Below are 15,060 nucleotides of genomic sequence, written 5' to 3' on the forward strand. Positions count from 1 at the left end.
CAAGAGGAAGCTGTATCAAACTATTTGAAGCTGCTTTTGCATTCTTATTTGCTTATTAGGGAAGAGAAGCGAACAAAAGCCAGCCGACACAGTCCCTAAGAGTAAAACATATTGGGAATAAAGACACAGTTATTGCAATTTTTCTAACTGCTTACACAGAATCCACACACTGACACACAGTGGGGTGGATTTACTAAAGGCAAATAGACAGTGCACTCTACTAGTGGAGTTGCACAATTTTTTTTTTTGTGAATTTCAATGTGGTAAAGCTTATCTTTGTAAAGAATACCCAATCAGGTTCAAGGAAAATGATGTGCTTGCATATGATTGGATGATGGAAATCAGCAGAACGTTACCACATTTAATAAGGTCTGGAGAAACTGAGTGCAACTACACTTAAAAGTGAATTTGCCTTTCGTAAAGGAACCACAGTGTTAGTTTCCTAATATAAGCATACATAAAATACTGCCTCAACTCGGTAAATGTTATTTAACATCAGTTATGTACAAAATTAAAGTTGGAGTTTAATTGGTGTTCAATGTTGCCTTATGGAATACTGTAAGTTGTAGAGGAACCCAAAGGGGGTGATTTACTAAAACTGGAAAGTGCAAAATCTGTTGCAGCTGTGCATGTTGGCCAATCAGCTTCTTACTTCAACTTCTTCAATAAAAACTGGAAGCTGATTGGCTTCTGTGCAGAGCTGCACCAGATCTTGCGCTCTCCACTTATAGTAAAGGAACCCCAAAGAATTTTCAAATCATTTCCTTTGCACTAGGCTGGCTGTACATGGCCCATTAAACACAGAAGGATGTAGACCATCTCACCAGAGAGTAAAGGCTTTGGCTTTCTTTTTGTTCATGGGTAACATGAAGTGGCAGGTAGCAAAAGAAGAAAGTAGAAGTGTCAGTCTTTTTTTTTTTGCTTTGCTAATCTCAGATACATTGACAGGTGGTAAAAAAAAACTCACTTTCACTACTCCATCACCGACCGCAGATACCAAATCGTATGAAGTGTAACCTTCTATAGTATATACCACAAAGGCCACACAGCAGTCATAGATGGATACGTGGTGGGGTTATGGATGTTAAAGAAGATACAGCATGTTTCAGCATTTTATAAGAGCACACAGATAAAAACTTGCTCTTCCTGCTTGATAAAACACCCTAATGAAGCTTACTGGTTACATCTCAAAGTTTCCACAAACACTTGAGGGATATTTTGCAAGGCAGTGCAGAGTGTAATGATTTAGTGTGCAGGGCTTTAGAAAAGAGCCAATTAGGGAAGATCCACTTTACCCCTCACTTTGCAAGGTAAATATACTGCCATCCACTGCTTATACAAGTGTTGGTTCTCAGCGGACTCCTCCAGGACAGCACTGATAAACGAAACATGGATGTTTATATCCATGACTTGCAGCTTTACCATAACAGCAGCTTGCTGGGGTATTATAGAGATCGAGGCCTAAGCTAAACAGGATCACAGCAGATTAATGAGGAGATGAAGTCTGTAGAAAATTTGTGGAACTGGGCAATCAGATTTAATTATTGTAGTGATCTGACTACTAATAAATAATTACCAATTGTTCGCTGTTGGTTGTAGCGGTGTGAAAACTGTCATTGCTCTTTGTAATACTCATGGAATAAGCTAATAAATGTCCTATCTTGGATTTGCACATTGTGGAGCAGATTGGTTTATGTCTGCGGTATGAGGAACAGGGAAGCTGCAGGTTGCCGCACTGTGTGTGAATACTAATCTGAACACTGAGATTTGTGCGTGTTTCTCTTCAGTACACTGCAGTATAATACACAGCAGGAAATAATCTGCTTTACATCAACATTTCAGAGTGACTGACTATCTTATCCCCTCTTCCCATCGCTTTGTACAACCCTGAAAATCGACTAAACTCGTAATTACAATGCAGATTGTCATAACAGTCCCAAAGATGCTTATAATGGAGATCTTGGCTTAAGGGGGCTTATAGTAGAAAATGACTTCAATATATCATCAGTGAGGCAGATGGGGGTAGTGGTGCATCTGTGATGAACCTGTGTCACTTATGTCTTGATTTTTCATTCCAGGGAATGCTGATTGAAGGCCCACCCGGTCCAGAGGGCCCAGCAGTAAGTTTCTCTATTCCTGTTTTTTACTTCCTACATAGCTTAAACATAAAATACCAGGACTGCTTTCTTAACACAGAAATTATTTACATGTCATGGCTTCCATCCAAAACACAAGAGGTTTATTCCTCAACAGGACAACAATGCAAATTATTCTCCCATGTCTGGTCATTTGTATATCCATAACTGTGGAACTGTGGAGCTGTGTTAGCCAAGATTTTGCCTAATTAGTGAACTATTTATTTAACTGTCCATCGGGAGTCACTGGTGCAAAGTAGTGATACAGCTTTACTATAGGCCACTTGTCCAACTGTCCATCCATAACCACTGATGTATGAAACGGTTATAACTGTTATTTATCCAAATGTTCATCCAGAACTGCTGGTTTATAGCAGAGTAAAAGCTAAAAGATAGAACCATTTAACTAACTTTCCATCCATACCCATTAGTTTATAGCCTAGATAAAGCCTAAATATTTATTTAACAGTTCATCCAAAGATCCTGGCACAGACACAGCTTAACTGTAGAGCCATGTATCCAACTGACCACTACACAGCGTAAATGTAGAGCAATTTATTTAACTGTCCATCCAGAACTTCTGGTTTATAGCCCAGATACAGCCTAAATCATAGCGATTTATCCAACTACCTATCAAAAACTATGTTCAAGAGCTCCGGCTCAAATATAGACACAATTATCCAATTGTTTATCCAAATCTTCTAGTTGACAGTGCATCCTAAATATAGAGTGATTTTTCAATCCACTCATGAAGATCCTATTCTTTATAGCACTGATAAAGTCTATATATAGAATTAATTTTTAACTGTCCACATAGAACCCTTGGTTTATAGCCTAGATACATCCTGAATATAGATTCATTTTTCAACTGTCCATCCAAAACTTATGATTTTTAGTTCAGGTACAACCCCAGTAAGCAGCAAATTTTAACTGTTCAACAGTTAAACGGTTGATCTGACTTAATGTATGCAGATGTCTCTTTAGTAAGTTTTTGATGATTCCGCAATACCACTTACTAATGGAGCTCCTTTGTTCTTGTGTCAGATATTTTGATCTTATTGTAATGAATACCTTTTTTTTGTGTTCCTGCAGGGATATCCTGGTCCTCCTGGAACCTCAGGCCCCCCTGGTCCATCTGGTGATCCTGGTGAGAGGGTATGTACCAATCTCATTTTGCATTATGAGTATATTTACCAGCAAGTAAAGGAGCAGAACTTGGCCAGTCAGTACACCTAGAATGGCAATTTTGGATGGCCTATGGAGGTTAAATTAACCATTGCTTTTATATTTCTCTGGAATGCTAGTGGTGAGTTGTCTGCTTCAACTCTCCTCAAAGTCACATCCAGAGTCCCAGAGATATTACAACCTAAAGGATGTGTCGGCTGATAGAGCAACTGATAATAATGTCAGAAGAGGAGCCTTCCGCAGGAAAGAAAGCTAATGAGTGGCTTCTTCCTTCTGATTACTATGTGCAATAAAAACAGTGGTAAAAAAAACACACACATGATTTTTCCATCTCATACAAATATATATCAGTTTATTCAGCTTATTCACTAAACATGTGTAATAAGCAAACAATTAAGTGGAATGTGCAGTTACCCTGACATCCAAAGTAATTTTTATAAGGTAAACTTACCACTCACATTGGAGCCTCTTGTGTCTCTCTTTCCTTAAAATTTAGCAGATTTTTAACATTCTTAGCACCGTTTCAAATTAGGTTTGTTCTACAATTGTCTATAGAATTTTAATTCATTTCTGAAATTCTCAATATTCACATGCAAAAACGTTGAAATTCACTAATACACTTCACACTTTGCCTACCCATCAAGTGCAGATGGTAGGCACACTGAGTTTACATGTCTGTTCCTCTTCACCCATTAATTAAAGAAATGGGTGACCCATTTCTGTGTAGCACATATTTGTGTAATAGCAGTAATACAATGTAACAAAATGACTGTCAGGATAACAATTTGCTTCAGCAACTTGGGCAACATCCTGATTCAGTGAGGAGAGATGACGGCCATACAGGAGACAAACTATGTTAGTTTTCCCAGTAGAGCGTAGCAGAAACACATGACATCATCCGTTACTACTTCTCCATCTGGATTTTATTATAGGAGCAAGAGTTGCTTGCAGGGCGGTTCCACTTCTTTGTAAGCCAAAGCTGGGAGACTCTGGGGGATTGTAGAATGAGACGTCAGAAGTCATGAAAATTATGTAACCCCTTCCTGAACACAATGAGTTCACTCTGCCAATGAGAGGTCATTTTGTGTGTGTGTAATTATTCATATTTATATAATGCCCACAGGTAATAACATTTTGGGGAAGCGTCAAAATGTTAAAATTTTGTAATGTAACAGACAATGAAACTGTAGGTGGGAAGGTGTTGCCCAAACGAGCGATAATGAGCAAGTGCTATTCATACAAAGGAGCAGTCCTCTACACAGGTGAGAGAATAGACTGGGGCTAATGAGGACAGATTGGGTAGCTGAGAAAGTGGGGTTTGTTATTAGTGTTTACATGAGCAGAATCCAATGAATATTTTCTGGCGTTGTTTAAAGGGCAAAGGCTACTCTCCAGTATAGCTGACATCAGATTTTGTCTTTTTCAATATCAGACAGCAGTACTCGCATATCTGGTTTGCTCTGATTTATGGTATGTGACACATAGTCATTGCACTGCAAAAAAAAACAAAAAAAAACACGGTATGCTATCTGCCAGCTTCCTTTCTCCTGAATGGATATCTTGCACTACTCTTTGTGTTAACAACAGATGATGTTGGCTTGGGATGGTGAATGCTCAATGCAGGGATACTTTTCCCAGCTGTCTATCCTGGCTACAATACAGACAAACAAGAAAAAAACATAAATACAAAAAGTTATTTTAATATGATACAGTGGTGGCTGGGGGTTTATTTGGGGGGGGGGGCAAACAAACCCCCCACTAGGTCCACACTTACCCCCCAACCAGGTTGTGGGTGGCTTCATGCAACTTCCCCGGCTTCTCCTCCTGGCCAATCCGGTCTTAATACCCACTTCCTGTCCTGATTGGCCAGGAGGTGGAGGAGGAGGAGGAAGACATTAGCGAATCTCTTGTGCCCTGAGCCCAATCTTTTTTAAGCCAATTGGAGCCTCAAGCTGCAATCATGTGCTTAAAAATATAAAAGCTTGTAGAAATTTATGTGTCCGGCGTCCCACATTGAGATTAGGGGCCGGAGCAAAGAGATTAGGGGGGTGGAGCCCCTTATGGTCCAAGTAGAGGCCAGGCAATCACATTACCTCCTCTTGTTTCTTGCTATGCCTGCACTTTGTACACTAAGATTTAAGTCTGTCCATTTAACACAGAAGGGTTTGGCCTTTGTCACACTGTTTACTCATTAACTGGCAGAAAACCACCTAACCATGGATTGTTTTCATTTTATGTCAGCACCTTGTGATCCATGTAAATGCACATTAACAGATATTCATCTGCTGATTATTGCTGAATTGCCTTGCCCGACACATCTTTTCCCCATTTTTACTGTAAAACTTGGTGCTGTTCTTGTATAGACTGCCATCTCTGCTAGGGATGAGCCAAACACCCCCCGTTCGATTCGCACCAGAACCTTCGAACGGACCGACCATTCGCGCGACCATTTAGAACCCCATTGACGTCTATGGGACTCGAACGTTCGAATTCAAAAGTGCTAATTTTTAAGCCTAATATGCAAGTTATTGTCGTAAAACATCTTTGAGAACCCGGTCTTGCCCCAGGGAACATGTGTCAAAGGAAAAAAAGTTTTAAAAACTGTATTTTTTTCTGGAGCAGTGATTTTAATGATGCTTAAATTAAAAAAAATAAAATAAAAAATCCCTTTCAATATTGTACCTGCTGGGTGTCTATAGTATGCCTGTGAAGTGGCACATGTTTAGAACTGTCCCTGCACAAAATGAGATTACTATAAGAAAAAAGTAAAACTGCTTGCGGCTTTAATGTAATGTCTGGTCCCTGAAATATGGATGAAAATTATTGAGAAAAATAGCACAGACACAGACAGTACACACACCACGTAGCTTTAGGTGCACACTGCAGAGGACACGGGCAGTACACACTACGTAGCTTTAGGTGCAATCTGCAGAGGACATGGGCAGTACACACACCACGTAGCTTTAGGTGCACACTGCAGAGGACACGGGCAGTACACACTACGTAGCTTTAGGTGCAAACTGCAGAGGACACGGGCAGTACACACCAAGTAGCTTTAGGTGAAAACTACAGAGGAAAAAGGCAGTACACACCACATAGCTTTATGGTGCACACTGCAGAGGACACAGGCAATACACCACGTGAAAATACTGCAGCTAGCACAATCACCTGCCTGCCAGTAAATTAGGAAGAGCTGATCTAGCTAAACTATACAGTGTATATATATATATATATATATACACACAACACCTGGGATGCATATATATCCTCTACACACTGTACCTTTAACTGACTAGCCTGCCTGCTCTATCTACCTGCAAAACATGACAATCTCTCTGTCTCTCTCTGTTCTCTTTTAACCACTGCAACACACTACACAAGGCCTACCTGCAGGCGGCCTTTTTTAGTGTGGGGCGTGTACTAAACCCCCTGACCCATAATTGGCCAACGCCACCCTGGCTCTCCGTTTTTTGCAAGCTGTGATTGGCCAAGCATGCAGGTCATAGTGCATGCTTGGCCAATCATCAGCCAGCAATGCACTGCATTATGGGCTGTGAAACGTTACTCGAATTTGGTGTGAATGCCCCAAAACGTTCGTAATTCGACGAACGATCGAACATACGATGTTCGAGTCAAACATGAGTTTGACTCGAATACGAAGCTCATCCCTAATCTCTGCCAGAAGTAGCTTTTATTCCCCCCTTGATAAGACACAACTAGCATTATCTAGGCCCCTTTCTAAGGCGACATACACAGTGAGCAGGGCAAATAGCCATACAGTAAGCTTAGAGTCACTGTGACTGCTGGAATTACCTATACAAGCTTTTCTCATCACTTCCTGTAAGTGTAACAGAGCTTTACTTAGAATACAATAAAACAGTTTATAGTTCTGATTCACTCTGATCTTGTTTCTCTGTTCATAAATTTTGGACCAGAGGTGTTTTTTGCTATGCATAGACTAAAATCAAGTTGCTGAGCAACAACCGTCTCAGATCTGCTGTACCTCATTTCTCTCAAGTCTCTGCAGTGATCCTGGCTCATGGAATTCAGGGTCACTTGCTGCATTTCCAGAGATAATTCGGGTTAATTTGCAAAGCAAAATAAGATGGATAAACTAACAAAGAAACAGAAGCTTTGCATTATGCATGATCATTTTAGTGCCATTATCTTTATTAAGATGACCATTAAGGCTATTAGGGTGTGTAAAATACTCACCATGTATGTCTGCCTAATAATGCACTTATGAAGCAATGAGAAATCTGGAATATTACTATAGCCAGCAAAAGTAAGGCATTTCAATACTGATTGAAATTAAGTCACAGAAAGAGTCAAGGCAGAAGAAGGGGGAAAAAAAGGAAGATTAGATTTTGGACAAGGTATTAGTTGAAATGTCTGCCCATCCCAAAATGATATTGCAGTTACAGATGGGTAAAAGTATTTTAACCAGTCACTGTCTTTTTAGATGTCGTGAAGTCTGCCTCTTACATTGGGGTGGCTCACTACTCTTGCTGCATTCTTTATGACATGAAGTAAATGTTGATTTGTAAGTGGAGAGTGAGAGATATGGCAGCAGAATTAGCTGAGCTGGGAACTTTGATAAAGAGGCTTCTCTAGAGGAGTACATGAATTGTTTATAAGCCACGAGTAATATTTTTTTTAATACATTGAAATATAAAAAGTTGTTAATTTATTGGTGACCTGAATATCCTCTCCCCCTGCAGGGACCACCTGGCCGCTCAGGACTTCCTGGAGCTGACGGTTTAGCGGGACCTCCCGGTACCATGCTCATGCTGCCTGTAAGTACATTGAGTATCTCTGTATTTTCAAGCCCACGAGGAACATGTTATTAGAATAAGTTATCTATGTAATAATGAGTGCTTTACTTTAGCATAATTAGGAGCGTAATTGAGTGTTTTTGAAAACATCTCAAATCTGAAGGAAAAAAAATGTGCTAAAGTACAACACAGAGACATTCAGCAACTGGTTTCTTTCCTTGTCCTTTCTTTTATCAAGCCTGTCCCTGGCAGCACCACCTTTCAAACCATGATTGTACATTCTGTGCTTTTTGCAATAGCTGCCAATAAATATATATATATATTTTTATTATTTAACCATTAAATTGCCCACATCTGTTTGGATGTTTTCTGTTATTATAAAGTGGTTAAGATTGCCACAAAAGTGGCAAGAGGGACTCTTCTGGGCACACCTAGATGTAAGGGGGAGGGGCACTGGTGGGAACTTGTGGATATAAAGGGAGACTTTTCTGGCCCCTCCAGGATGTAAGGGGGGACTCTGCTGGCCCCTCCAGGATGTAAGGGGGGACTCTGCTGGCCCCTCCAGGATGTAAGGGGGGACTCTGCTGAGCACTCCTGGTTGTAAGGGGAGACTTTATTCATTTACATTTTATTCATTCAAACTTTTTTAATATAAATTTTGTTTTAGCACACAAATATATGCATAATATACAATGTTGCCCTCTGATACAAAATTGGAGACCCCCTTCTCTATATGTACTGCCTGAGCCACAAGGGGGAGTTATGAGTCAAATTCTGCTTTAGCTAACTCTGCATCACCTTGCCAAGATCTGGTCCCTGGAGAAAAACTGTTAAGGGAAACGTATACTGAGAGAAGTGTGGAAGCTGTCATTGTTGACCCCCTTCTGTAAATTCAATGTATCTGTCTGTCTCTGATCTTGAACAAACATGCAGAAATAGATGGTCAAACAGTCAGATTAAGATTGAAGATGTAGGATCTGCATGATAGCCAAGCAACAAACATTTTAAGTTGAAGACTGCAGCAATAGCAGGCTTCATATTCCCTCAGTTCAGATTTTCTTTAAGACGTTCTCATTAGGAACTCCGTGCAGCTGGATCAGGGCTCTGGTGCTGCAGTAATCCTTCTGATATGAATGTGATTTATCTATTATTCAATACGCAGCAATTTCATGCAGCCTTGATGGGGCCTTTTAAGCAAAAATAAATCTAGTTGCCATTTTAAAAGTGAATGGTTTCTATGCAGCATGAAAGCTGTGCAAGAAGGAGAGGGGAAATAGAACATAAAAAACATCCCATCGACTTGCTTGTAGTCAACAAAATGGTATTTATACAACATGGAATAAAATTCAGATTGCTTGTTATAAAAGCAGATACCTGCTGTGAGTTATGAGAGACAGAATAGGCCAGGCTCTATGTATACCGGGGTGAAGCTACTTATCCCTGCCACCTGCAGAACCGGTCTTTCTGTCAGTGCATATCTGCAGAAATAATGCAATTTGGTACATTGAGCCATGCTGAATAACAATGTACCTTTAAAAGACCCTGTTGCCAGACCATTGATTTCAACAACAATCTATTGATAACATTATATATGCATTTAACATATAAGTGTGTTATTTACTTGTAAAAGATTCCCTTGCGTAGACATTCCAAAGTCCTGAAACTGCTGCTAGGTGCCGCCATCATGGATGTGATGTCAGCAAGTGCCAGCAGACTCAGAGCTGTAACTCAAGTGACATGCTATAATATTTCTCTTTCCCCACAGCTACAAATTGTTATAGGAAGGTGGGGGAGGGCTTTAAGAGCTGGGTCAGCACAGACAATAATTAGACACTTTCAGATAAGGAGAGAGCTGTCACATGGCAGGAGGAAAGGGCGCTGTGGAATAGCAAAGGAATCAACTTTTTCTGGAGTGGTTAATGAAAAGGATAGTAAGCATACCAAGTTAGCGTCCTCCCGTATTTTTGATCAATTTGACAATCTTTCTTTAGGCCTGCTGTAAAACAAATAACATATACCACCACCTGCTGTTTATTAATTTGAATATCAAAGTATATCCATAACCAAATTTGTTTTTGTGTTTTTTTTGTTTGAGTTTTGCATAGAGAAAGGATTACGGTATTGCATAAGAAGCACATATGCTGATCATGGTAATATATGTTCTTTGTAACACAGAGTTCAGGAAGTCACGGGTTAAGACACCTGTTGTAGAATGAGTGCCAGAAATTAGATCTGTTAATGGGGCAAAATGCAAGTAATAAATTATAAATTCAGCACTTGCAATGTTCACCTCAAATTTGTGGAAGGAAATTTCACAGATGGTCATGGAGAGCAATAAACACCTGACAGAGGTTGTAACATGAATGCAGTGATTATCACATATCTATGTTATTTGTAGTGGAGTGGAAGCTTACAGTACCAAATAGAAACTGTTACTGATGTAATCTCAGCATGTTTTTCTTGCTTTTCTTGCAGTTCCGCTTCTCAGGAGGAGGAGATGGATCATCCAAAGGACCCCAAGTATCTGCACAGGAATCCCAGGCTCAGGCAATTCTACAACAAGCCAGAGTAAGAAAAGTAGCTTTACTTTGCCATTATCTACCTGCAGGGCCTGGGTGCAATTTACACTGGAGAGTCCTAAAGAAATGGCAAAACTGACTCCATTAGGTTTTCATTTGTCTGCAATTCAGAATGGATGGTCATTATAATAAAAAAAAAAGATAAATATTCACCTTGTGTCCATTTGCCAAAAAAGAGAGAACAAGTCTTTGAACTTTTTTTAATTCAAGTCTGGAAATAAAGAATGGAAGCCCAACTGAACTTTCCTTTTAAACCAGCTTAAAGCGGAGTTCCACCCAGAAATGGAAGTTCCGCTTTTCGGAACCCTCCACCCCTCTGGTGTCACATTTGGCACCTTTCAGGGGGGTGCAGATACCTGTCTAAGACAGGTATTTGCACCTACTTCCGGGAATACACTCCTACGGCATTCACGCCCCAACCCGCCGCCCCCGCTGTCTTCTGGGAAACACACTGTTCCCAGGAGAGAGCGGGGACCAGTGACGGCGCACCACTCTACTCGCTCATGCGCAGTAGGGAACCGGGGAGTGAAGCCGCAATGCTTCACTTCCCGATTTCCTCACCGAGGATGACGGCGAGTGCAGCCGAGGGACGAGCAATTGCTCGGCCTCGGCTGCCGGCATTGCGGGCGGGCTGGACAGGTAAGTGTCCATATTTTAAAAGTATTTGTAGCTGCTGTCTTTTAAAAAAAAAATGGGCAGAATCTCTGCTTTAATATGTTCCAGATGCATCAAACAAAAGGTGTTCAAAGTCTTACAGTTTGTTGTCTTACTAAAGCAGCCACAGCCTGAGAAAAGCTTGTCCCCTGCTAGCATGCTTCAGAGAGGACAATCTTGGTCTTTCTGTAGATGTTAGGTTAGCCCCCTGCTGAGTCAGAGTTCAAGCTCTTTAATCAGCACTGAGCATGAACTTTGCTAGTTGCAGAGCTTTACATCTGTCATAGTACAGTGTTTTTCTAGGGGCAATGCTAGGATTGCAAAAAACCTGGGGAACCTTTGGAAACCCCAAAAAGAGTAGTTATGTGTAGCACACTATGGTGAAAAGTGGGTGTGCCAAACTGTTAACAATGGGAGGGGCTTAATATGCATGGTTAAACCAAACCAGGGGTTTCTATGTAGCCATAACATATGCTTAGATTGCTGTGCCACAAGCAAGAGCCTCACAGGCACATATCAAAAATTCACTACCTATGCTTTTGTACACAATGGAAAAAAGACAAAGCGCTAACTCTGAACCTACTTTAAAGTGGATGTAAACCTGAAAATGTTTTTTCTAATTAAGGCTTGCACCTTGTACTGTATAGGAGTTCATGTCACCTGTGCCCAGTCTTGCCACAAAAAGTTAATCCAGCTCTCAGCAGTCCTCTTATCTTTTTTTAGCGAGATAAAAATTTACACACAGAGAAATAAGAGTCCATTTCTCCCTCTTGCTGTGAGTGACAGGTGATTTACATATCTCTTGCACTGAGAGAGGCATTCTGTGTACTTCAGACCCCCTCCTCCTTTCTTCTCTAGCTCTCTCAAGATTGGCTGCTCCACACCTCAGCATGATTGGGTGGTGATTTCTCTGGGTTTTGACTGGATGTTGGTGATCATAGCAGAAGTTCAGTGTAAGAAATACACAGGAGAAAATGCATTTTTACAAGGGGAATGTAGAGGTGGGCAGGGAGCCTACTGACATCACGACTTCACCCACCGAGCTCCGGACAACAGACCCACCCCCCAGGGTTGCCAACCTCCCACAGTATTTGTTACTGACAAAACATGGAAAATTTACTGGCGGAGCACATTTTTTTCTGAGAAATTACAGAACTCCTATTGAAAACGAACACAGTGAATATTTGAACAGTATAAACATGATATGGAAACACTGTCAATATATATACCAAAGTAATTTGCTTGATTTACTCTTAAAAAGTCAACACAGCATGAAATTATCAGCCCCTGATATTTACTGGCAGTTGTAAAAAAAATCACAGATTTTTACAAACTGTCAGTAAATTTACTGGCGGTTGGCAACCCTGCCACCCACAGAATCTGCAGTTTTTCAGGTCTCATAACAGGGCCATTTGACAGATAAGGATACATGCAGGAGGAATGTATATCCTTATAGATCACCACTATGACAGTAGTTTAGAAAGGATGAGAGTGGGTTTCCATCCACTTTAAAGTGATTGTAAATAAAACGAACATGTTATACTTACCTCCTTCGTGCAAGGGTTTTGCACAGAGTGGTCACAATCCTCCTTTTCTGGGGCCCCCCCACGACGCTCCTTCTCTTCTCGAGTGCCCCCATGGAGAGCTGCTTTTCATTGACACAGAAAGCAGGACTCGGCCCCACCCCCGTCTCCCATGTCACTGGATTTGATTGACAGCGATGGGAGCCAATGGCTCCTACTGCTATCAATCTATCCAATGAGGACCCCCGTCATGGAACGATCAGGCTCAGGTACGAAAAAGGGGGGTCTGGGGAGGTTCTGTAGCACAAAACCCCTCTAGAATGCATTGAGGTGAAAAACGGTTAAGGGCATTACAACCCCTTTAAAGAAGAACTTTATTAAAGCGGTACTAAAGTCTGGAAACAAAAAAAAAATTCCCCCTGCAAGTTAAGGCTGTGCTAGTATGCATAGGCTGTGCTAGTATGCATAGGAGTAGATAACACATAAAATCCAGGCAATAGGAGTGTGTAGCGCACATAGTTTAGGGGTCAGGAGAGTGAAACCCCCCCCCCCCCCCCATAAACACACCCACACGCAATACTCTCCTTCATTTTACCCCTTCAGCAAAAATACAATTCACCCAACTCCAGCACTCATCTGCAGGCTCACCCTTCTACCCAGCGCAAATCTTTGTTACACTGTCCCCAGGTCATCACAAAACACCCCCCACCCCCCCATTTCCGAAACATACAGACCTCAGGTACAGTGCAGCACAATGCTTGGGGATGTTCTTTCTTCCAGGCTGTCCCTCAGGTTGTGATTGTGTCATGGGGCACATCAGAGCCAAGGAGAAGGCTAAGGGCACCTTCCCTCAGCTCTGACATTTACTGCTGAGACAGGCAGTTAACAGGGAGAGATGCTGGTTGCAGCAGTGTCAGGCAATCGTGGTATCACTGAGTACGTAAGACTTTTGCTTCTTCCAAACTGAGAGGAGAAGTCCTTGTCCACAGTATCCAGGCAAGTGACAAGCTTTTCTACTAAGGCTACTTCTGCTTTCTAGAAGAAAAAAAAACTGTGATGCCTCGTAATCCCGGCCGTGTGTATGCTCCCTCGCAGTTTTTCTGATGAGAAAACTGCCAAAATCTGCCGGCAAAAAAAAGAGAACCAGCTCTCTTTTTTTCCCGTCGGGATTCCCGACTGAGTTTTTCCCGTCGGAAATCTCGAGCGTGTGTACGAGGCATAAGACTTTGCTCACCATTTGTTTTACTGACTGCACCATGAATGTTTTAGCTACTTTGAATGGAAAGTTTAATTGATCTTAGATCATGGTATGAAGAAGGAAAGTGTGGTATTACTTCTGACCACAAGGGGGCCGAAGGTGCTTATATTCAGCATTAGGGTTCAGTCACACCACCTAGTTAGGTAAGGACAGGTCAAATATCATTGTTCCATTGCATACAAACATACATCATTAATGTGTGCTGGAAAAATTAGGACAGATTGCATTTTTGCACAGCGTGTTGCAAAGTCCTTAATAAAGCTTCCTTTAAAGGCTATTCTAGCAAAAGAGATCTATGTATGTAATTACCATACTTGTTTTATATTATACAAGATGGTATAGTTCTGCTGAATGGGGTGTATTGTATTCTACACTACTGCTTGTCTTGCAACTTTAACATTACTTATCCCAATACCCCAATTAGTAGTCCTTTAAATAATTTAGGGAATATGTGCAGTTTTTAAATACCTTGTCTTATTTAATGTTTTTACACAAAGCCGAATGGCAAGCAACTAGCATATTTTATGAAGCCAGTCAACAATAGCAGTCCTCATTTCTTCCAGTGCAGGTTTCCTTTAAAAGATCTAGCAATTGCAATGTCCTTCTGTATCCAGGTAATGCCAAGACACAGGGCCGCCATCAGGAATTATGGGGCCCCTTACACAGCTTATAAAAAAAAAGGGGGGGTTGCCATCTGGGGCCCTGGGGACCCCCCCTTTTTTTTTTTTAAAGGGGGTTGCCATCCGGGCCCCTGGGGACCTCCGGGCCCCTTACAGGTGTACTGCCTGTACCCCCCCTGATGGTCGGCCCTGCCAAGACACAAACTCTCTGACCCTTATAATGAACGTTGAGCATTCTTCCTAGGCTAACTCATCATTAGTGGCAAAAATGAGAAAAGAGCATGTACAGGGAGAAAGTGTGGATGCTCTGTTCCATATAACAGTGGAAAAC

General features: G+C 41.3%; 1 protein-coding gene across 2 annotated transcripts in view; it reads left to right on the plus strand.

Annotated features, from left to right (window-relative positions):
- The window catches only part of COL5A1 (collagen type V alpha 1 chain), a 255,317-nt gene that overhangs the window by 103,389 nt on the left and 136,868 nt on the right, over positions 1-15,060 (plus strand). For both annotated transcript variants that reach the window (XM_040324092.1, XM_040324091.1), the window contains exons 10-13: positions 2,079-2,120; positions 3,228-3,290; positions 8,042-8,116; positions 10,571-10,663. In XM_040324092.1, the coding sequence (XP_040180026.1) occupies positions 2,079-2,120; positions 3,228-3,290; positions 8,042-8,116; positions 10,571-10,663 (273 nt within the window). The remainder of the gene's footprint in view (positions 1-2,078; positions 2,121-3,227; positions 3,291-8,041; positions 8,117-10,570; positions 10,664-15,060) is intronic.

The sequence above is a fragment of the Rana temporaria genome, chromosome 9, assembly GCF_905171775.1.
Source record: "Rana temporaria chromosome 9, aRanTem1.1, whole genome shotgun sequence".
Classification (NCBI taxonomy): domain Eukaryota; kingdom Metazoa; phylum Chordata; class Amphibia; order Anura; family Ranidae; genus Rana; species Rana temporaria.